General features: G+C 37.9%; 1 protein-coding gene across 2 annotated transcripts; it reads left to right on the plus strand.

Moving 5' to 3' along the window:
• The first annotated feature begins 293 nt into the window (after positions 1 to 293).
• LOC104217513 (serine hydroxymethyltransferase 4) lies at positions 294 to 10,201 on the plus strand. 2 transcript variants are annotated; one of them, XM_009767790.2, is made up of 4 exons: positions 294 to 1,111; positions 8,777 to 9,167; positions 9,265 to 9,366; positions 9,728 to 10,201. In XM_009767790.2, the coding sequence occupies exons 1-4, from the start codon at positions 434 to 436 to the stop codon at positions 9,970 to 9,972; spliced, it is 1,416 nt and encodes a 471-aa protein (XP_009766092.1). In that variant the 5' UTR covers positions 294 to 433; the 3' UTR covers positions 9,973 to 10,201. The 2 variants fall into 2 exon arrangements, 1 of the variants encoding a protein (XP_009766092.1); XR_011403036.1 differs by lacking the exons at positions 294 to 1,111; positions 9,265 to 9,366; positions 9,728 to 10,201 and adding an exon at positions 6,238 to 8,683 and having other exon boundaries at positions 8,777 to 8,883.
• The last annotated feature ends 11,866 nt before the right edge of the window (positions 10,202 to 22,067 follow it).

Raw genomic sequence — 22,067 nt, forward strand, 5'->3', positions numbered from 1 at the left:
TAACAACCTATAAATTATATATTCTTTGTATATATGTGTATTATATACAAAATAATAGGATAGATACATACTTTATATACTATATGATTAGCGAATGCAATTAGCTTTGGTCTACGACTAATTTTGTATTTTGCATTCCCTTGAACAAACTAAAATTTCAACCTCAACCACCAAATACATATCTACTTTTGACCTCATATATCACCAACACCCAGAAATCAGCTTTACCAAACATCCCCAACAATAAACAAATCTTAAATTATTATTTTTTTAAATAAAGAAATTACCATTAAAAGGTATTATTGTAAATTACGCAACCACATCCCGTATAAACTCCCTCCATTTCCACTTCCTCTTCGTCTTTGCCATCATCTCCTCTGTTTTCTCCATTTCTTCTTCAGACACACAAAAAACATCCTCAATTTCCTCAAATATGGATCCAGTTTCAATCTGGGGCAATACACCCTTATCAGAAACCGACCCGGAAATCCACGACCTTATAGAAAAAGAAAAATGCCGTCAATGTCGCGGCATAGAACTAATCGCATCGGAAAACTTCACGTCGTTCGCCGTAATCGAAGCACTCGGCAGCGCGTTAACTAACAAATACTCCGAAGGAATGCCAGGTAACCGTTACTACGGCGGCAATGAATACATAGACGAAATCGAAAACCTAACACGTTCCCGCGCTTTACAAGCTTTTCACGTGGACCCCACAAAATGGGGTGTTAATGTTCAACCATATTCAGGTAGTCCAGCTAACTTTGCTGCATATACAGCAGTTTTAAATCCACATGATAGAATTATGGGATTGGATTTACCATCAGGTGGGCATTTAACACATGGGTATTATACATCTGGAGGGAAAAAGATATCAGCTACTTCAATTTATTTTGAGAGTTTACCTTATAAGTTGGATTCAAAAACTGGGTATATTGATTATGATAGATTGGAAGAGAAAGCATTGGATTTTAGGCCTAAGTTGATTATTTGTGGAGGGAGTGCTTATCCTAGAGATTGGGATTATAAAAGATTTAGAGATGTTGCTGATAAATGTGGGGCTCTTTTGCTTTGTGATATGGCTCATATTAGTGGCCTTGTTGCTGCTCAGGTAAATTCTTGATTTTTTTTGGTTTAAAGATTGTGTTTCTTTTGCCATCTTTTGATCTGCATGTATCTGAATTTAGCTTGGCTTTTATTTGATGCCATTTTGATTCATATTAGTGTCCTTGTTGCTGCCCAGGTAAAAAGTTGATGTTTTTTTTTGGTTTAAAGATTGTATTTTTATGCCATATTTTGATCTGCATGTATCTGCATTTAATTTGGCTTTTATTTGTTGCCATTTTGATTCATATTAGTGTCCTTGTTGCTGCTCAGGTAAAAAATTGATTTTTTTTGGGTTGAAAGATTGTATTTTTATGTCATTTTTTATCTGCATGATGATTGTGAACTTGTTTAGAGGGTAGACATGCATTTTATTTGATGTTGTTTTGATTCGTATAACAGATCCCAACTTTTATTGCTTGCTATTTTTGTTGCATTTTGATAAATGTGGGGTTCTTTTGCTTTGTAATATGGCTCATATTAGTGGCCTTGTTGCTGCTCAGATAAAATTGATTTTTTTTTTTTTTGGGGGGGGGGGGGGGTTAAAGATTGTATTCTTATGCCATTTTTTTATTTGCATGATGATTTGGCTTTTATTTGATGTCATTTGACTCATATAGCATATCCTAACTTTTATTACATGCTATTTTTCGTTGCATTTAAAAAAAAAAAAAAGCAAATGTGATGCTCTTTTGCTTTGTATTATGGCTCATATTAGTGGCCTTGTTGCTGCTCAGGTAAATTCTTGATGATTTTTTGGGTTTAAAGATTGTATTTTTATGTCATCTTTTCTGCATTTAATCTGGCTTTTATTTGATAGTACCACTTTGATTCATATAGCTGATCCGAACTTTTAGTACCTATTTTTTGTTGCATTTTTTTTAATCTACAAATGTGGTGCTCTTTTCCTTTATATTATGGCTCACATTAGTGGCCTTGTTGCTGCTCAGTTAAAGATTGTTGTCTTTCTGTTTTAAAGATTGTATTTTTATGTCATCTTTTGATCTGCATGTTTCTGCATTTAATCTGGCTTTTCTTTGATCTTCTTGATTTCATATAGCAGATCCGAACTTTTATTACATGCTATTTTTTATTGCATTTTGAGAAAATGTGGGGCTCTTCTGCTTTGTGATGTGCTCATATTACTATATTAGTGGGTAAACCTGCTTGCTGCTCAGGTAAAATCTTTATGTCCTCTGTTTTAAAGATTAAATTTTATGCCATTTTTTTTATTTGTGTGATGATTCTGAATTTGTTTAGAGGGTAAATCTGCATTCAATTTGGCCTTTATTCGATGCCACTTTAGACAATTCATATAGCCGACCCAACTAGTTTTTACACCATGCTATTTTTTGTTGCATCGTGATAAATATGGTGCTCTTTTGCTTTATGGTCTGGCTTAGATTAGTGGCCTTATTGCTGCTCAGGTACAAGTTTTATTTTTGTTTTACTTTACATCATTTTTTTTATTGTGATGATTCTGAATTGTTTAGAGGATAAATCAGCATCGAGTTTGGCTTTTATTTGATGCCATTTTTTTATTCATATTAGTGGCCTTGTTGCTGCTCAGGAAAATTTTGAGGTTTTTTGTGTGATGATTCTGAATTGGTTTAGAGGGTATAAAATTAATTTGGCTTTTATTTGATGCCATTTTGATTTATGTAGCCGACCTAACTAGTTTTGATATTCCATGCTTTTGTTTTTTGGTTCTGTGGAAACCTGCTGCCTGCTGCAAGAGCTTTAATTTTTATAGTTGAAAATTTTCAATAGAAGTAGTAGATGATGTGGTATTTTGCACCTTTGGATTTAACTTTTGGGTCCGCCTCTCTTGAGGATCCTGATTTGTTTTGTTGCTAGATGTATATTTATTATTCGTTTCTATTGAATGGTTGAGCAAAGCAAAATAAGGATGTACTGGCATCTCGATTTTATGCTTCGTGATCCATAATGTTGATATTGGTATTAGTTGAGTTGTGGTTCTACTAATTTTTGTTTGATTACATGATCATCGTGAGGCTTAACGGGGAATTACTACTTCAGCTGTCTTCATATAATTATATACTAGAAGCTGATTTTTAGTGATTTGCATTTGTTTTATACATCGTGATCTGGGTTGTGACTTTAGAATTTCAAGACTGTATCTTTGTTAGAGTGTCTTAACTATATCTACTCTTAACCCTTCAAGCTGCCATAGAAAGATTGTGGTGGGTCTGAGCATTGTAGATGTAAGTGAAATGCTTTATCCTTAAGATGCGAGATCTTCCTTTTCTTTGTGTTTTCCTTAATACTGCACCGTTGGTCCTTTAGTAAATGTTCTTTTAATTCCTAAATGCTATCACGATAACCTTGTCCTTCAGATGGAACCCGTCTTTTAAAAACTTTTTTCCATTATGCTAAATGGTGCAGTGTCAGTCTGTTGAAGTTTGGCAAAATGCCAAAGTCCCACATTGGTTGGGAGTTAAGTTTGGAGGGGATTTTTCCCCTATAAAAGAAGGCCTAATGTTTAGGATTGAGATACACCTCTCATTTGCCTTCTCATCTGTTTAAGGCATTTGTATCTTCTCTCTTTAGTATTATTTCACTTGTATTTTTGGAGTGGAATAAAATATTTGGTTGTGTCCGAGGAGTAGGCAAAATTAGCCGAACCTCGTAAATTCTGGTGTTCCCTTTATTATTGCTTTATTGTCTTATTTATTATTTGGTGGTTGTCATAATTTTTGGTATAGTAGTTGTGACTTATTCACACTCTATACATTTGGCTTCCGCAACAATTGGTATCAGAGCCAAGGTACTGTCTAAGTATGCTCTGTGGTTGCAGCATAGTCTGATCTTCCACATCAGAAAAGATTTATCTTGGTAACTGAGTCAAGGTTCTGTCTGAGTATGCTCTGTGGTTGCAGCTTAGTCTGATCTTCCACACCAGAAAGGAAATAATCTTGATTTGTGTCGTCAGCTATTAAATAATATTTGTGTCAAAGATGGGAGACAATAAACAAGAAGAATCTACATCAAGTGTCAACAATACGTCATCATTGGCATCTTCGCTTATGACAAGAATTGTGTCAAATGCGAAATTTGCGGTCGAAATATTTGACGGGTCCGGACATTTTGGGATGTGGCAAGGCGAGGTTCTAGATGTCCTTTTTCAACAAGGGCTAGATCTGGCCATTGAAGAAAAGAAACCAGATGTTATTGGAGAAGAAGATTGGAGAATTATCAACCGTGTTGCTTGCGGTACCATTCGATCCTACCTTGCTAGAGAGCAGAAATATCCATACACAAAGGAAACTTCTGCAAGTAAATTATGGAAAGCACTGGAGGATAAATTTTTGAAGAAAAACAGTCAAAATAAATTGTACATGAAGAAGAGACTGTTTCACTTCACCTATGTTCCTGGTACCACGATGAATGAACATATCACCAGTTTCAATAAGTTGGTCACAGATTTGCAAAATATGGATACAACTTATGATGATGGTGACTTGGCCTTAATGTTGTTGGCGTCACTTCCTGATGAGTACGAGCACCTTGAAACTACTCTACTCCATGGAAATGACGAAATTTCTCTCAGAGAAGTTTGTTCAGCTTTGTACAGCTATGAACAAAGAAAGCGAGAAAAACAGAAGGGCGGAGAAGGAGAAGCACTGTTTGTGAGGGGTCGTCCTCAAAATCAAACGAGGACAAAGAAGGGAAGATCCAAGTCAAGATCCAGACCCAGCAAAGATGAATGTGCCTTTTGTCGAGAAAAAGGGCACTGGAAGAAAGACTGTCCGAAGTTGAAGAATAAGGCCAAACATAACAATGGAAAGGCTATTATGGATTCAAATGTAGCTGATTGTGATGATTCAGACTTCTCATTAGTTACAACAGAGTCATCAACATCATCAGACATATGGTTGATGGACTCGGCTTGTAGCTATCATATGTGTCCCAACAGGGACTGGTTCGTGGAATTTCAAGAAGGAGAATATGGAGTCATCCACACAGCGGATAACAGCCCTCTTACCTCATATGGCATTGGTTCAATACGATTAAGGAACCATGATGGAATGATCAGAACATTGATAGATGTTCGATATGTACCGGATTTGAAGAAGAATCTCATCTCTGTGGGAGCCCTAGAATCAAAAGGGTTCAAAATCATTGCAGAAAATGGAGTGATGAGAGTATGCTCCGGTGCACTAGTGGTAATGAAGGCTAATCGGAAGAATAATAATATGTACCGCTATCGTGGCAGTACAGTTATTGGGACAGCGACAGTAACATCCAGTGACGACAAAGAGGCAGAAGCAACCAAGCTATGGCACATGCGCTTGGGACATGCTGGAGGAAAATCCTTGAAAACTCTATCAGATCAAGGATTGTTAAAAGGAGTAAAGGCTTGCAACTTGGAGTTTTGTGAGCATTGTGTTAAAGGGAAACAGACAAGGGTTAAATTTGGTACAGCGATCCATAATACTAAAGGCATTTTGGATTATGTACACTCTGATGTTTGGGGTCCTTCCAAAACACCTTCATTGGGTGGGAAGCACTATTTTGTAACCTTTGTTGATGATTTTTCCCGAAGAGTATGGGTGTATACAATGAAGAGCAAAGATGAAGTGTTGGGAATTTTTCTCAAATGGAAGATGATGGTGGAGAATCAGACAGGCAGGAGAATCAAGTGTATTCGCACAGACAATGGAGGTGAATACAAAAATGATCATTTCAATAAGGTCTGTGAAAATGATGGCATCATCCGACACTTCACTGTTAGACATACACCACAACAGAATGGAGTGGCAGAACGTATGAACCGGACCTTGCTGGAGAAGGTACGGTGTATGTTGTCCAATGCTGGCTTGGGCAAAGAATTTTGGGCTGAGGCAATTACATATGCATGCCACCTCATTAATCGTCTACCATCTGCTGCTATTGATGGCAAAACACCATTTGAAAAATGGTACGGAAAACCTGCTGTAGATTATAACTCTTTGCACGTGTTTGGCTCAACTGCATATTATCATGTGACGGAGTCAAAATTGGATCCAAGGGCAAAGAAGGCTATTTTTATGGGAATTACTTCTGGAGTCAAAGGATATCGCTTATGGTGTCCTATGACAAAGAAAGTAATGTTCAAGCAGAGATGTTACCTTTGATGAATTTGCTATGGTAAATAAGGTAACAGAAGATACCAAACAAAATGAAGGTGCTTCTAAGCAGGTGGAGTTTGAGGGAAAATTTATTTTTCCTACACAAGAAGCAGAGGAGGAAACAAATGAAGATTACCCTCTGGAAGGAGAGCCAGTAGAGGAGATTCCAACTCAGGAATCTCAACAACAACTTGAATCAATAGCAACCAGCAGGCCAAAAAGAACAATAACGAAACCTGTTCGTCTCATAGAGACGGTTGCTTGTGCAACCTCAATTGTAGCTGATGATGTTCCTACTACTTACAAAGACGCTGTCCAAAGTTCAGAAGAAGATAAGTGGAGGATTGCCATGAATGATGAAATACAGTCCCTTCATCAGAATCATACATGGAGATTGGCCAATCTCCCGAAGGGAAAGAAAGCAATTGGGTGCAAATGGGTATTTGCAAAGAAAGAAGGATTTCCTAACCAATTAGATGTTCGCTACAAAGCAAGATTGGTGGCCAAAGGATATGCTCAAAAGGAGGGAATTGATTACAATGAAGTGTTTTCTCCAGTTGTAAAACATTCCTCCATTAGAATTATGTTGGCTTTGGTAGCACAATTGGATTTGGAACTAGTTCAGATGGATGTAAAAACTGCGTTTTTACATGGAAACTTGGAGGAGGAAATCTACATGACTCAGCCAGAAGGATTCAAAGTTGCTGGAAAAGAAAATATGGTGTGCAAACTTGAAAAATCGTTGTACGGATTGAAACAATCTTCTAGACAATGGTACAAGCGATTTGACGAGTTTATGTTGCGGCAAGGGTACAAGAGAAGCAAATACGATCATTGTGTGTATTTGCACAAGCTTAAAGATGGTTCCTTTGTATATCTTCTCCTATATGTTGATGATATGTTGATAGCTTCCAAGAATTTGGAAGAAATTGATAAGTTGAAGATTCAACTGAAGAAGGAGTTCGAGATGAAGGATTTGGGTGAGGCAAAGAAAATTCTTGGCATGGAGATAATTAGAGATAGACGTTCAAAGAAACTCTGTTTATCTCAAAAGGAATATTTGAAGAGAGTACTTCAACGTTTTGGCATAGATGACAAGACTAAGCCAGTTAGTACTCCACTTGCTTCCCATTTTAAGCTAAGTACTACTATGTCGCCAATGGATGAAGCTGAACGAGAGTATATGTCAAAGGTACCATACGCAAATGTTGTTGGTAGCTTGATGTATGCAATGGTTTGCACAAGGCCTGACATTTCACAAGCTGTTGGAGTTATTAGCAGATATATGCACAATCCAGGGAAGGAGCATTGGCAAGCTGTGAAGTGGATTCTACGGTATATTCATAATACTGTAGATGTCGGGTTAGTTTTTGAGCAGGAAGACAATCAGTCTGTAGTTGGATATTGTGACTCAGATTTTGCGGGTGATATGGACAAACGAAGATCAACTACTGGTTATGTGTTTACTTTTGCAAAGGCACCAGTTAGTTGGAAGTCTACTTTGCAGTCAACAGTTGCTTTGTCTACAACAGAGGCAGAGTACATGGCTATTACAGATGCTGTGAAAGAGGCAATTTGGCTTCAAGGATTGCTAAAGGAGCTTGGTGTTGAACAAAAAGGTATCACAATTTTTTGTGATAGTCAAAGTGCTATTCAATTAGCGAAGAACCAAGTTTATCATGCAAGGACGAAACACATTGATGTTCGGTATCATTTCGTACGAGAAATCATAGAAGAAGGTGGAGTCACGGTGAAGAAAATTCATACTACAGAGAATCCTGCTGATATGCTGACAAAGGTGGTGACTGCGGTCAAGTTTCAACATTGTTTGGATTTGATCAACATTGTTGAACACTGAAGATTGAAGATGAAGACACAACCAAAATTTGTTATTGAGAGAGAATTGAAAATGTGGAATTTTGCCAAGGTGGAGATTTGTTGAAGTTTGGCAAAATGCCAAAGTCCCACATTGGTTGGGAGTTAAGTTTGGAGGGGATTTTTCCCCTATAAAAGAAGGCCTAATGTTTAGGATTGAGATACACCTCTCATTTGCCTTCTCATCTGTTTAAGGCATTTGTATCTTCTCTCTTTAGTATTATTTCACTTGTATTTTTGGAGTGGAATAAAATATTTGGTTGTGTCCGAGGAGTAGGCAAAATTAGCCGAACCTCGTAAATTCTGGTGTTCCCTTTATTATTGCTTTATTGTCTTATTTATTATTTGGTGGTTGTCATAATTTTTGGTATAGTAGTTGTGACTTATTCACACTCTATACATTTGGCTTCCGCAACACAGTCTACTATACATTATAATTTTGATTAATTAGATCCAAGCACATGAGGCCATGTACGATGTAACAGAGGTCTACTGCTAGAATCCAATTTTGTCGCTTTCCTTATTATTCAAATTCCAGAATTCATCGGTGAATCCACAGTAGTGATAACTTTGTATGCACATCTGTTTAAGCTATTACTTAGTTGAATCTTTGAAATAATGTGGTTGTTCTTTAGTGTGCTGAATCTCATTGTTTGTGGATGTAGGAAGCAGCAAATCCATTTGAATACTGTGACTTGGTCACTACTACTACCCACAAAAGCTTGAGGGGTCCAAGGGCGGGTATGATCTTCTATCGCAAGGGTCCCAAGCCACCAAAGAAGGGCCAGCCTGAAGATGCAGTTTACGATTTCGAAGACAAGATTAATTTTGCTGTTTTCCCTTCACTCCAGGGCGGTCCTCACAACCACCAGATTGGTGCTTTAGCTGTGGCTTTGAAACAGGCCATGACTCCTGGATTTAAGGCTTATGCTAAGCAAGTGAAGGCAAATGCTGTTGCTCTTGGCAACTACCTGATGAGTAAAGGATACAACCTTGTCACTGGCGGGACTGAAAACCACCTTGTTCTTTGGGATCTTCGTCCTCTTGGTTTGACTGGTAAGAGATACAAATATACTCTGTCTTTTGGAAATGTCGAGTATTCTAAGCATTAATAGTAATTGACCCAAATGTTGTACCTGTTTGACATTTGCAGGTAACAAGGTTGAGAAACTTTGTGACCTTGCCAACATTACTGTTAACAAGAATGCTGTATTTGGTGATAGCAGTGCTTTGGCCCCTGGAGGTGTTCGTATTGGTAAGAGCTGAACCACTTGGTTCAACTTCTGTTGTTTACCTAAACTCAGTTAACCGCTGAGGTCTGCCCCACCATCTCTCAAGGTTGCACGCGGAACGGCTGTCATACCATAGTTAACAGCCCTGTCCACCGGTTATATTTTCCGCTTTCGGCCTAGGCCTGCACGGATTTAAAACGCGTTACTATGGTCTAAGGTTTGCTTCCTTATATAGCCAGCATCTCTCCTGTGTTTTGTCGTCACTATGGTCTAAGCTTACCTTCTTATATACTCAGCATCTCTCCTGCGTTTTGCCAATGTGGGATGAATGTTACATCTGTAGTAGGGTTGAAAAAAGGTAACTAATTGGAATGCTTTATGCAGGTACTCCCGCCATGACATCGAGGGGTTTGCTTGAGAAGGACTTTGAGCAGATCGGCGAGTTCCTTCATAGGGCAGTGACAATCACCTTGAACATCCAGAAGGAGCATGGAAAGCTTTTGAAGGACTTCAACAAAGGTCTGGTTAACAACAAAGAAATTGAAGAACTCAAAGCAGATGTTGAGAAATTTGCTTCCTCTTTTGACATGCCTGGTTTCAAGATGTCTGAGATGAAGTACAAAGACTAAAGATGATACTTTGTACCAATGCTGCTCTTGCCTTTTTTTTTTTAAAGGTTTTTTTCTTCTTTTGTTTAGTTTAAGAAAAAAATTCCCTTGAAGTTTATTCATTTACTAAAGAGAAAAATAATTATTATTCCTTGTTACTGTACTTTGTATGTTAGGTTAGTGATTGGATCTTGTCATGAAAGAAGTTTGTAGTTGGCCTCTGATTTATATCCATGTTTGGTTTCAAGGAGTTCTGGCAAGAATGGGGTATTATTACTTTTAGCCCGCGTCCGAAATTATTTATATTCGATACCCAATAAAGTGGAAAATTTTGTATAATTTTTGTATATAACATATAAAATGTATATATATACAGAAAATATACATTTTTCGGCTATTATTTTAAGAACGGGTATACAGTGTTATATTTTTCAAAAATTAATTCAAACAGAAAGAACTACTTGTTCAATCGAAGGGAGGTATATGGAAGTTGGGCTTCAGTTTTATGGAAGTTGGGCCTGTTTGGCCATTATTTTTTTGGGTAATTTTTACTTTTCTTTTTCGGAATTAGTGTTTCTTCATGAAAATTTTAAATTTTACGAATTTCGGAATTTTTCGGAAATTTGAAAAACTCCAAAAAGCTGTTTTTCAAAATTTTCACATAAAATCACTATCAAAATTCAAAAATACCTTCAAATTATATTCATGTCCAAACACAAATTTAATTTTCAAATACTATTTTCACTTAAATTTTTTTCCATAATTTTACAATTCTTATATCCTAACGCCCACTTAGACCACTTTGGAAATTTCTGCTTTAGGTTCAGCAAATATGTTTATTCGGAAGCCTTGAAGTCTAAATTTCACTGTGATACCAATTAAGATGTGCGTACAATAAGGTATGGACTTAGTTGATATGCGCGCAAATCGGCCTAGACACCGCGGTTATAAAAAAAAATGTGAGTACAATAGTAACCTAGCTTTCATTTAGTTATATAGAACAGTAATCCTTTACTAAAATGCTAAAGGTAAATGGTAACATTAACAAGCAATAATAAAGAGATTTCTGTTCCTCATTTGTTTATACAATTGAAATAAAGTTGCAGCCTCCTAATAGTTTATGTAGTCCATTATGTTCTCTTCTCTACTTCTTTTTTTGACTGTTTGCTGCAAATTGCAATTCCAATAAACTTTTTAACTTTTAATCCCACATCATTACTCATATTAAAAAACTAACTATAAACTAAACTCTTATAAGTTTGTATCACATTTGGTTGTATGTTTGATTTCCAAAATGTATAGTTTATGTCATCAGCTACAACACTTTGCTTCAGACGTTTAGTAGGTATAAGATTAATCGATGGATTAGTCGAGGTACATACAAACTATTGGGAGATCTTGCACTTACTTATTTACCTATTTAGAGGTTTAATTAAGGGCAAAATACAAAATTGGTCGGTTGGTCGAAACTAACTAAATTTGCAAGCCAAAATTTTTATAAAATATGTATATTATATGTATATACATAAATACAACAACAACAAACCCAGTATAATCTCACGAGTGGGGTCTGGAAAGGGTACGTAGTGTGTACGCAGACCTTATCCCTACCTCGAGGGTAGAGGGGTTGTTTCCTATAGATCACCCGGCTCAAGGAAAGAAAAAAGAAAGCAGTGACAACCAGCAAGAACAACAACAAAATAATTAAAAAAAAAATAAGCAGTAACAACAACAGGATAATAGGAGAACAAATAGTATCAACAACAAGAAAATAAGAAAACTGTCGGCTATTATTTTTGAGTGCGGCTAAAAGTATACATTTCTCTTTAATTTAATTAATTTATTTAGACGAAGTTGTTGGGGGACCTTGCATTCCAGTGCAAGTACAAGGATGTGAATATGATTTAACAGAATGATTTAAACTGAACATAATAATACATTATTGTGAGTTGTTGGTGAGTAAGATACTTTTGATCTCTTAAAATAAAGATTGAAAAAGGTGATGACAATTGAAAATTGACTTACGAAGCCTTTGCATGTGCCGTGGGCCTTTAGTTTATATGGTCATTTTCTCGGTCTTTAGAGTTGTCACATGTCGAACCCCGCCCCATCTTATTTCCCGCAACTCACCTCTTTTTCAAATAGTGACTGGAAATTAATATTCATTTCATTCAATCATCTTTTTAAATAATTTTGATGTCCGAACTAGTTTTGTGCGCATCTCGACCAAATAGATAAACAGAAAATAGTTTACAGACATTGGTCAAATGTTTTCAACTCTATATATAAATGTCGGAATTTTTACCTCCTGTAGCAAAAGTTGATATCTTATTTATTTTAAATAAATACCCTTTTAAAAAATTACATTATATAACTACTTTTTTATTTTTATAGTCAAATATCTATTTATGGCCAACTCCTACACTTAAGCCATAAAATATGCTTTGTATTATTTTTCTCTCTCAGATTTTTCTCCACCCTCTCTCTCTCTAACGCCAGTCTTTCTCCATGAATACAACCATGATTCTCCATTGATTCATCTCCATTGTCGAACGAAATTTTCATTGTCAGTGGCCTGGGGCTCTGAATCAATGTCGAAATCGAACCATATCTTCAATTTCCTGAACTATACTTTCAGGCTGCCCCTCGACGGTGACCTTTTTTAAACTAGGTATCGACAAAGACCCATTAATAGGTGTGGCTAAACTGACAAAGTCGAGGTTCTAAGTATGATTCGGGCTCGTGGAATCATAAAATCTTTCCCTAGATGGTTCTTTATCCCCTTGTTGTCTTTACTTGCTCAGATTCGAATTATTCAAGCTAGATAATTCCAAACATTGTATCATTAAACTCTATTGGTAAAATACGACCATAATACATGGCTAACGTGATGGATGACTTGTGGCGAGTATCTCCCAGTGAGGTGTCTAGACATCATTAACCCTTATAGCCAGTGGCAATTCAGGGTTTTTGTTCGACGGTGGATTTGCCGGAAATTTGGGGTTGTTCTTGAAAAAAGACGACGGAGTTTGGGGTTGAGAAACATGATTTTGCTGTTAATATATTTCAATGTATTTTCAACGTATCATGCTGCATTTTCATGTATTTCATTGTTTTTTTTCATTGTAATTCAATGTATCTCGCTGCATTCCATGTATTTCATTGTATTCACTGTCTTTTATTTCATTCTATTTCAATGTATCCCGCTATATTCTATGTATTTCATTGTATTCACTGTCTCGCTATATGTCATGAATGTATTCATATATTTTTTTAATTAATATAATTTATGTATTCAGATGTATTATATAATTTCTCTGAAGATTGCTATATTTTTGGGATATTTTTCGGTTGAGAATCTTTTTTATAACTGGAAATACAAAATTTGTGTGTTGTAATTGAGTTTGTTGAGTTATATTAGGAGTCTATTATGTTAATTGATTCACTTTCCGCTTAAAAAAAGTGTAATCCCTTGTTTCACGCCGTGAATACAGTCGAATACGATAATCTGTCTAGCTGTAATCCTATGTTTCACGCCATGAATACAACCGAATACACTCGAATACAACAACTGATTAGTTGGACTTCCCTGATTCATGCCTATTTTTGCTACTATATTCATGAATACAGTAGCTTAAATACATCCAATACATCTTATAACAACAAAAAACGTATCTACAATCCATAATATAGCAAATGGTATCTATAGATAACTAATTACCACTAAAAGATAGTGCTTTATGAAAATTTCTCATAAATGTCTCCCTTTTAATGGACCTTACATGATGCGAATCTGAATTTATTGGGCCTATGATATTGATACCGAGAGTGACCTGCATCAATAGCCACTTTTAAGCCCGCCATTTAAAATGTATCCATAATTTTCAAACTTTAGGATACAAGATTCGAACTTCTGGACCCGATTTTCAAACTTTAGGACATAATGTACTGAAGTTTGAACTTTGGGGTTTAAATTCTAAGACGCCATGCCCTGAAGTTTGAGTAAAACTGACTAATCTTTAAATACATTGTAAACCGTGAATATATTTTAAATAGCATGCTTAAAAAGGGCTACCTGATGTCATTTTCCACTAATACCGAACACAAATGGAAAACAAAAGTAACTTAGGAGGACAAGCTAACCCTTGAATATACTTGCACATGGATAAATTAGAAACCTCTAGTAAAATGATGTCCGTCACCCAACAAATAAAGTACATTGTATAGTCGTGGTACTCATACCAGTTTTTATTTAAATATATGATTTTTTTAATCCCAGGATTTAACTTTATACTTGCTATATATAGTAAAGACATGTTTGGATTTTCCTCTCCTCTTTGAAATCCAAAAGAAATGTATCCACTAAGTTTAAAGGAAATTCCACTTTTCCTTCTAAGAGTTTCTAATGGAAATTAAAATGAGCTACTTTCATTAATAGCATACTATTAAAAATATAATACAAAAGATTAGCATTAATTAATGATTAACAAATATGGCAGTAAAATATTTATACATATAGCAGATTTAATTCAATTCAAATCAGCAAGAATCAAGCTGTTTAAAAAGGCAGTCCTAGTATTTAATATATTTCCCTATTTTTTCTCTCCATTCCATACCATGTTTTATATTTTTTTTAGAAACCAATCCATTCCATAACAGATTTTTCCTTTCCATACATGAACCTTTTTATATAATATAATGTAGCAAATTATACATCTTTATATTCTAACAAAATAAAATACATATATTTATGAAAAAATTATAATGTATGTTTGTGGTGTATATACATTATAAATCATATATATTTTTTAGGAAAATTCATATATATATGCATATGTTGTTTATATATGTCTTTATATTTAATTATATATCATCGATCCATTCCATAATATTTTTTTTCCTTTTTACACATGGACCTTTTTATTCAATTTAATCCTAGAAAAATTATATATTTGTATGTTTCAATGGAATAAAATGCATATATTTCGTGAAAAAAATAATAATGTATGTTTATAGTATATTATAAATCATGTGTTTTTTTAGGAAAAATTATGTATATATGCATATGTTATTTATACACTTATTTATATTTAAAGAGATATTATAAATATGCCATTTATATTTTGCACTAATATAACATGCATATTTGTACAAATTATCCGTATATAAATAGTATATGTGACATTTTTTTCTTCTATATACATATTAGTGGCATACTAATATTTTAGATTAAATTTTATGTAAGGTATATGCTAGCAATATACTTTGAATAATATCAATATAATAATGTAGTATGATGTATATATAAGTTATATATGTGGTATATATATGACATATTGATGCAATATTTACATTGTTTATAATATATTGATGCAATATTTACATTGTAAATTATCACAATATATGACATATTGATGCAATATTTACATTGTAAATTATCACAATATAATATACTTGAAATATGTTAAAAGTATATTTTTAGTTAAAATAAAATTATACAGAAAAAAGTTTAAAATAAAGAAATACTAAAATTCTCATTGTGTAGAGAGAGTTATTTTTGAGATATTCTTCATCTTTGATATATTTAGGTAAGTGTTATTTATGGAAGAGAAAAAAGAAGTTATAGAAGAGTGAGGGAAAAGGAAATGTAGCAAAAAGTATATTAATGTAGAGAGATCCCTTAGTTAATGGAGTTATCAAAATAAAAGTGCTAAAAAAATATATAAAAAAAGGTGTTGTTTTTGAAATAAACAAAGTCTACTATCATTTATGATAATAATTTTTAAAAGGGACCAAACATGTAAAAATCTCAAATAAAATAGGAACTTCTACAGTCGCAAACGCCAATACCGACATAAATAGTTGCTCACCCCGAAGGAACATTCACACTTTATTTCGTTAGCAACTTCACTATTTATTTATTTGTTAATTTTAGCACTTAACAGGGCTGTTTTGATGAGAGGGTAGTGTGGCTGGTGAGTACTGACTATGTTTCTCGGGCTCATCGAAAATATCGTTGGATGTGTGTCTTCTCTAAAAGTAATGTATTTTTGGAGAATCCCATATGAATAGAGTAATATTTTGGAGATTTCGCGCAACATAGATGTTACGACCCGAATTCCCCACCATCGGGAGTCGTGATGGCGCCTACTGTCGGAACTAGGCAAGCCAACCTTAACATACCTTTTCAACTAATTTTCAACAAGATAATAATAAAAATAATAAATTCAAGCGGAAGCTTTAATTTAATATTAAATGAACGAAAATGCGGAAAAATTAACATCATCCTCTACCCAAGATTTAGTGTCACAATACTCACGGACTACTATAAGATACTACAAATAAGAGTTTGAAAGAAAATACATAAGGAGTCTGCTTCGATACAATGAAAACAAACAGAAATAAAATAGATGAGACTCAGGGCCCACGCACGCCAACGAACTACCTAGGAGTCTCTAGACTGAAGGCACGCTCACAATCTACTGCTACTGCGGTCTGTAAGCTACTCCCGAATCTGTGCACAAAAAGGGCACAAAAGTGTAGCATCAGCACAACCGACCCCATGTGCTGGTAAGTGCCTGGCCTAACCCCGGCGAGGTAGTGACGAGGCTAGACCGGACCTACCTCAAATAACCTGTACAGATATATGTGCAACAACGGAAAGATATACAGAATTTAAATAGATAATAGGGAGGGGACATGCTGTGGGGTGTAACAATTTAGACATAAGACCAACGAACAAAGAGATGGAAACTGAATAATTAGCATCTATGAAAGAGAGCAAGTGAATCAACAACTGCACGACACCAACCTTCGTGCTTTTACTCTCAATTCTCACCAAAACTGTCAAATATAGTGCACGGCATCACTCTTCGTGCTTTTCCTCACATAACTCTCACATCAAGGCACAGAATGACCCTTCATGCTCAAATAATTAGAGACATGGCACGGAAAGACCCTTCGCACATAAATAATTAGAGACATGGCACGGAAAGACCCTTCGTGCATAATTATCAAAACATGGCACGGAAAGACCCTTCGTGCATAATCGCTCTTCCTCACCCAATCATCAGTCACAACCAATCGGGGAAAGGGAATATACAACAAGATTAAACATCCCGGCAAGGGAGAACAAATCAACAATAGGTCCCGGCAAGGGAAAAAATACCACACTTCCTTCTTTAACTCATCTGCTTCTCAACTATCACTTCATAATTATATTAGCAAGTAATTAGCTCAACTGTTTCACATCTTTCGAATTTAAAAGCAACTACGACTCACGGTCATGCTAGACTCCGGTGCATAGATAACCGTCACCATGCCTATACACCGTACTCCACAGTTAACACGTAGCAAATAACATCCAAATCCTAATCCCTCAAGCCAAAGTTAGAACAAACACTTACCTCGAATGCTCCAAACTCAACTCACGCTTCTAGTATAGCTTTACCTCTTGATTCCACCACCAATCCGCTCGAATCTAGTCATAAGTTACTTAATCACATTAATAATTACTAAATGAATCATCCCCAATGCATGAAAATAGATTTTTCAAGGTTTTTCCCAAAAAGGTCAAAAATACCCCCGGACCCACGTGGTCGAAACTCGAGGTTCGGACCAAAACCCGGTTACCCATTCCCCCATGAATCCAAATATATGATTTGTTTTTAAATCGGACCCCAAATTGAGGTCCAACTTCTCAATTTGTAGAAAACCTAGGTTCTACCCAAAACACCCAATTTTCCCCATGAAAATCTTTGATTTGAAGTTGAAATTATGTTAAAAGATGTTAAGGAATAAAGAAATTAAGTTAGAAATCACTTACCAATCGTTTTGGAGAAGAAAAGTTGTTTGGAAAATCGCCTCTTAGGTTTTGGGTTTTTGAAAAGTGAAAAATGACTGAGATTTTCCGAACTTGTATACCTTTCTGAGGACCTGGCGCGGACCGCACAAAAATGTGTTGCGGCCGCGCCGAGTGGGAGAAAAATTGGGGCTTCTCTGAACCCTTCCAGCGTGGACCGCACTGTTTTGGTGCGCGGCCGCGCTGATTGACCGGAAACCCTAGCCCTCACACTCAGCCACGCGGACCGCACAAAAATGCATCGCGGCGCGCGTCTCTAGCGCGGACCGCGGGGAAATGACCGCGGCCGCGCTGGTGTCTCCAACACCTGAACCTGCATTTTCTTAAGTCCAAGACCTCCCGGGCCCCATTCAAAACTCACCCGAGCCCTCGGGGCTCCAAACCAAACATGCACACAACCTTAAAAACATCTTACGGACTTACTCGTGCGATCAAATCGCCAAAATAACATCATATACATAGGATCAAGCCTCAAACACATGATTTTCTTTCTTCAACTTTCATAACTCAAATTCTCCATTTTTAGTCCGAAACACGTCATATGACGTCCGTTTTTAGCCAAACTTTACAGATAGTGCTTAACACATATTTAAGACTTGTACCGGGCGTCGGAACCAAAATACGAGCCCGATACCTATATTTTCTAACTCCTTTTCATTTCAAATTTTCATATCAAATTTCAGAAAAACAATTTCTTTCAAAAATTCATTTCTCGGGCTTGGGACCTCAGAATTTGATTCCGGGCACATGCTCAAGTCCCATATTTTTCTACGGACCCTCCGGGACCATAGAATCACAGTTCCGGGTCCGTTTACCCAAAATGTTGACCGAAATCAACATTATGCATATTAATACCAAAATTCATCAAATGTTTCACATAATTCACATATTCTAACATAAAAACTTTCCGGCTACGCGCCCGAACTGCGCATGCCAATCGAGGCAACTAAAAGCGAGGTTTTCAAGGCCTCGAAAGCGCGGAACAAGGAAGAACTACAGTGATGACCCTTCGGGTCGTCACATTCTTCACCTCTAAAACAACCGTTCGTCTTCGAACGGACAAAAGAAAGAAGTACCTGAGTCGGAAAATAAATGTGGGTAACAACTCCGCATATCGGACTCGGACTCCCAGGTCGATGCCTCAGGAGGCTGACCTCTCCACTGAACACGCACAGAAGGAAAACTCTTCGACCACAACTGTCGAACCTGCTGGTCTAGAATAGCCACCGGCTCCTCCTCATATGACAGATCCTTGTCCAATTGGACAGTGCTGAAATCTAACACGTGCGATGGATCTCCGCGATACTTCTGGAGCATAGACACATGAAATACGGGATGCACAGCTGACAAGCTAGGTGGCAAGGCAAGTCTATAAGCCACCTCTCCCACACGATCAAGAATCTCAAATGGACCGATGAACCTAGGGCTGAGCTTGCCCTTCTTCCCAAATCTCATCACGCCCTTCATAGGCGATACACGGAGCAATACCCGCTCACCAACCATGAAGGCAACATCTCTGACCTTGCGGTCTGCGTAACTCTTCTGTCTGGACTGAGCTGTACGAAGTCTATCCTGAATAATCCTGACCTTGTCCAAGGCTTCCTGAACCAGATCCGTACCCAATAATCGAGCCTCTCCCGACTCAAACCATCCAACTGGAGACCGACATCGCCTACCATACAACGCCTCGTACGGAGCCATCTAAATGTTGGACTGGTAGCTATTGTTGTAGGCAAACTCTGCTAAAGGCAAAAACTGGTCCCACGAGCCTCCAAAATCAATGACACAGGCTCAGAGCATGTCCTCAAGAATCTGAATAGTCCTCTCGGACTGACCGTCCGTCTGAGGATGAAATGATGTACTCAACTCAACCTGGGTGCCCAACTCTCGCTGAACCGCTCTCCAGAAATACGAGGTAAACTGCGTACCCCGATCCGAAATGATAGATAGCGGCACCCCATGAAGGCGAACAATCTCCCTGATATAAATCTCGGCTAACCTTTCGGACGAATAGGTGGTTGCAACAGGAACAAAATGCGCTGACTTGGTCAGCATATCAACAATGACCCAAACTGCATCAAACCTTTTGCGAGTCATCAGAAGTCCAGTAACGAAATCCATCGTATTCCTCTCCCACTTCCACTCGGGAAGTGCAATCCTCTGAGATAGACCACCAGGTCTTTGATGCTCGTACTTAACCTGCTGACAATTCAAACACCGAGCCACATGCACAACGATGTCTTTCTTCATCTTACGCCACCAATAGTGCTGCCTCAGATCCAGATACATCTTTGCGGCGCCCGGGTGAATAGAATACCGAGAACTGTGGGCCTCCGCTAAGATCAACTCTCGAATCCCATCAACATTGGGCACACAAACTTGCCCCTGCAATCTCAATACACCATCATCATCTAAGTTTACTTTCTTGGCACCTCCACGCTGCACCGTGTCTCTCAAGACACACAAATGGGGATCCTCAAACTGCCGCTCGCAGATACGCTCTAATAGTGAGGAACGAGCAACCGTGCAAGCTAACACTCTGCTAGGCTCAGAAATATCCAACCTCACAAGACGATTGGCCAAGGCCTGAACATCCAAAGTAAGCGATCTCTGGCTGACTGGAATATAAGCAAGACTACCCATGTTGGCGGACTTCCTGCTCAATGCATCGGCCACCACATTGGCCTTCCCTGGGTGGTATAAGATAGTAACATAATAATCCTTTAGCAACTCTAACCACCTCCTCTGCCTCAAATTCAACTCTTTCTGCTTGAACAGATACTGAAGACTCTTGTGATCAGTGTAAACCTCACACGTCATGCCATATAAGTAATGCCTCCAGATCTTCAAGGCATGAACAATGGCTGCCAACTCGAGATCATGAACTGGATAATTCTTCTCGTGGATCTTCAACTGCCTCGAAGCATAGGCAATGACTTTGCCTTCCTGCATCAATACTGCACCAAGCCCAATTTGAGACGCATCACAATAGACCGTATATGACCCTGAACCTGTGGGCAAAACCAATACCGGTGCCGTAGTCAGAGCCGTCTTGAGCTTCTGAAAGCTCGCCTCACACTCGTCCGACCACCTGAACTGGACACCCTTCTGGGTCAATCTGGTCATAGGGGCTGCAATGGATGAAAACCCCTCCACGAACCGACGGTAGTAACCTGCCAACCCCAGGAAACTCCGAATATCCGTAGCTGAAGCTGGTCGAGGCCAGTTCTTGACTGCCTCTATCTTCTTCGGGTCTACCTGAATACCTGCTGCTGATACGACATGACCCAGGAATGCGACCGAACTCAACCAAAACTCGCACTTTGAGAACTTAGCATACAACTGACTATCCTTTAGGGTCTGAAGGACCACTCTGAGGTGCTGCTCATGCTCCTCCTGACTGCGGGAGTATATAAGAATATTGTCAATGAAGACTATCACGAACAAGTCCAAATAAGGTCTGAACACTCGGTTCATCAACTCCATGAACGCTGCTGGGGCATTAGTCAATCCGAATGACATGACCAAAAACTCATAGTGCCCATACCGAGTGCGAAATGCTGTCTTAGGGACATCAGACGCCCTAATCCTCAGCTGGTGGTAGCCAGATCTCAAATCTATCTTTGAAAATACCCTCGCACCCTGAAGCTGGTCAAACAAATCGTCAATCCTAGGCAGTGGATACTTGTTCTTTATCGTCACCTTGTTCAACTGTCGGTAATCAATGCACATCCTCATCGACCCATCCTTTTTCTTCACGAACAACACTAGTGCACCCCAAGGTGATACACTGGGTCTAATGAAACCCTTATCAAGCAAGTCCTGAAGCTGCTCTTTCAACTCTTTCAACTCTGGCGGGGCCATGCGATATGGCGGAATGGAAATAGGCTGAGTGCCCGAAGCCAGATCAATACAGAAATCAATATCCCTGTCGGGCGGCATACCCGGCAGGTCTGAAGGGAAAACCTCGGGGAACTCCCGAACAATAGGAACATAGTCAATTGATGGAACCTCTGTGCTAGAGTCGCGAACATACGCTAGATATGCTAGACACCGCTTCTCGACCATACGTCGAGCCTTGACATACGAAATAACACTGCGGGTGGCATGGCCTAGGGTCCCTCTCCACTTAAGTTGGGTCAAATCTGGCAAGGCCAAGGTCACGGTCTCGGCGTGACAATCCAGAATAGCATGATACGGGGACAACGAGTCCATCCCCAATATAGCGTCAAAGTCCACCATATCTAAAAGCAAT

This window comes from Nicotiana sylvestris, chromosome 10 (genome assembly GCF_000393655.2).
Source record: "Nicotiana sylvestris chromosome 10, ASM39365v2, whole genome shotgun sequence".
NCBI classification, from domain to species: domain Eukaryota; kingdom Viridiplantae; phylum Streptophyta; class Magnoliopsida; order Solanales; family Solanaceae; genus Nicotiana; species Nicotiana sylvestris.

Excerpts from the sequence above, each read along its gene's own strand:
- LOC104217513 (XM_009767790.2), top strand. The coding sequence starts at position 434 with ATGGATCCAGTTTCAATCTGGGGCAATACACCCTTATCAGAAACCGAC. Across the intron at positions 9,168-9,264 it reads TCGTCCTCTTGGTTTGACTG|GTAACAAGGTTGAGAAACTT; the intron begins GTAAGAGATACA and ends TGACATTTGCAG. Across the intron at positions 9,367-9,727 it reads CCCTGGAGGTGTTCGTATTG|GTACTCCCGCCATGACATCG; the intron begins GTAAGAGCTGAA and ends TGCTTTATGCAG.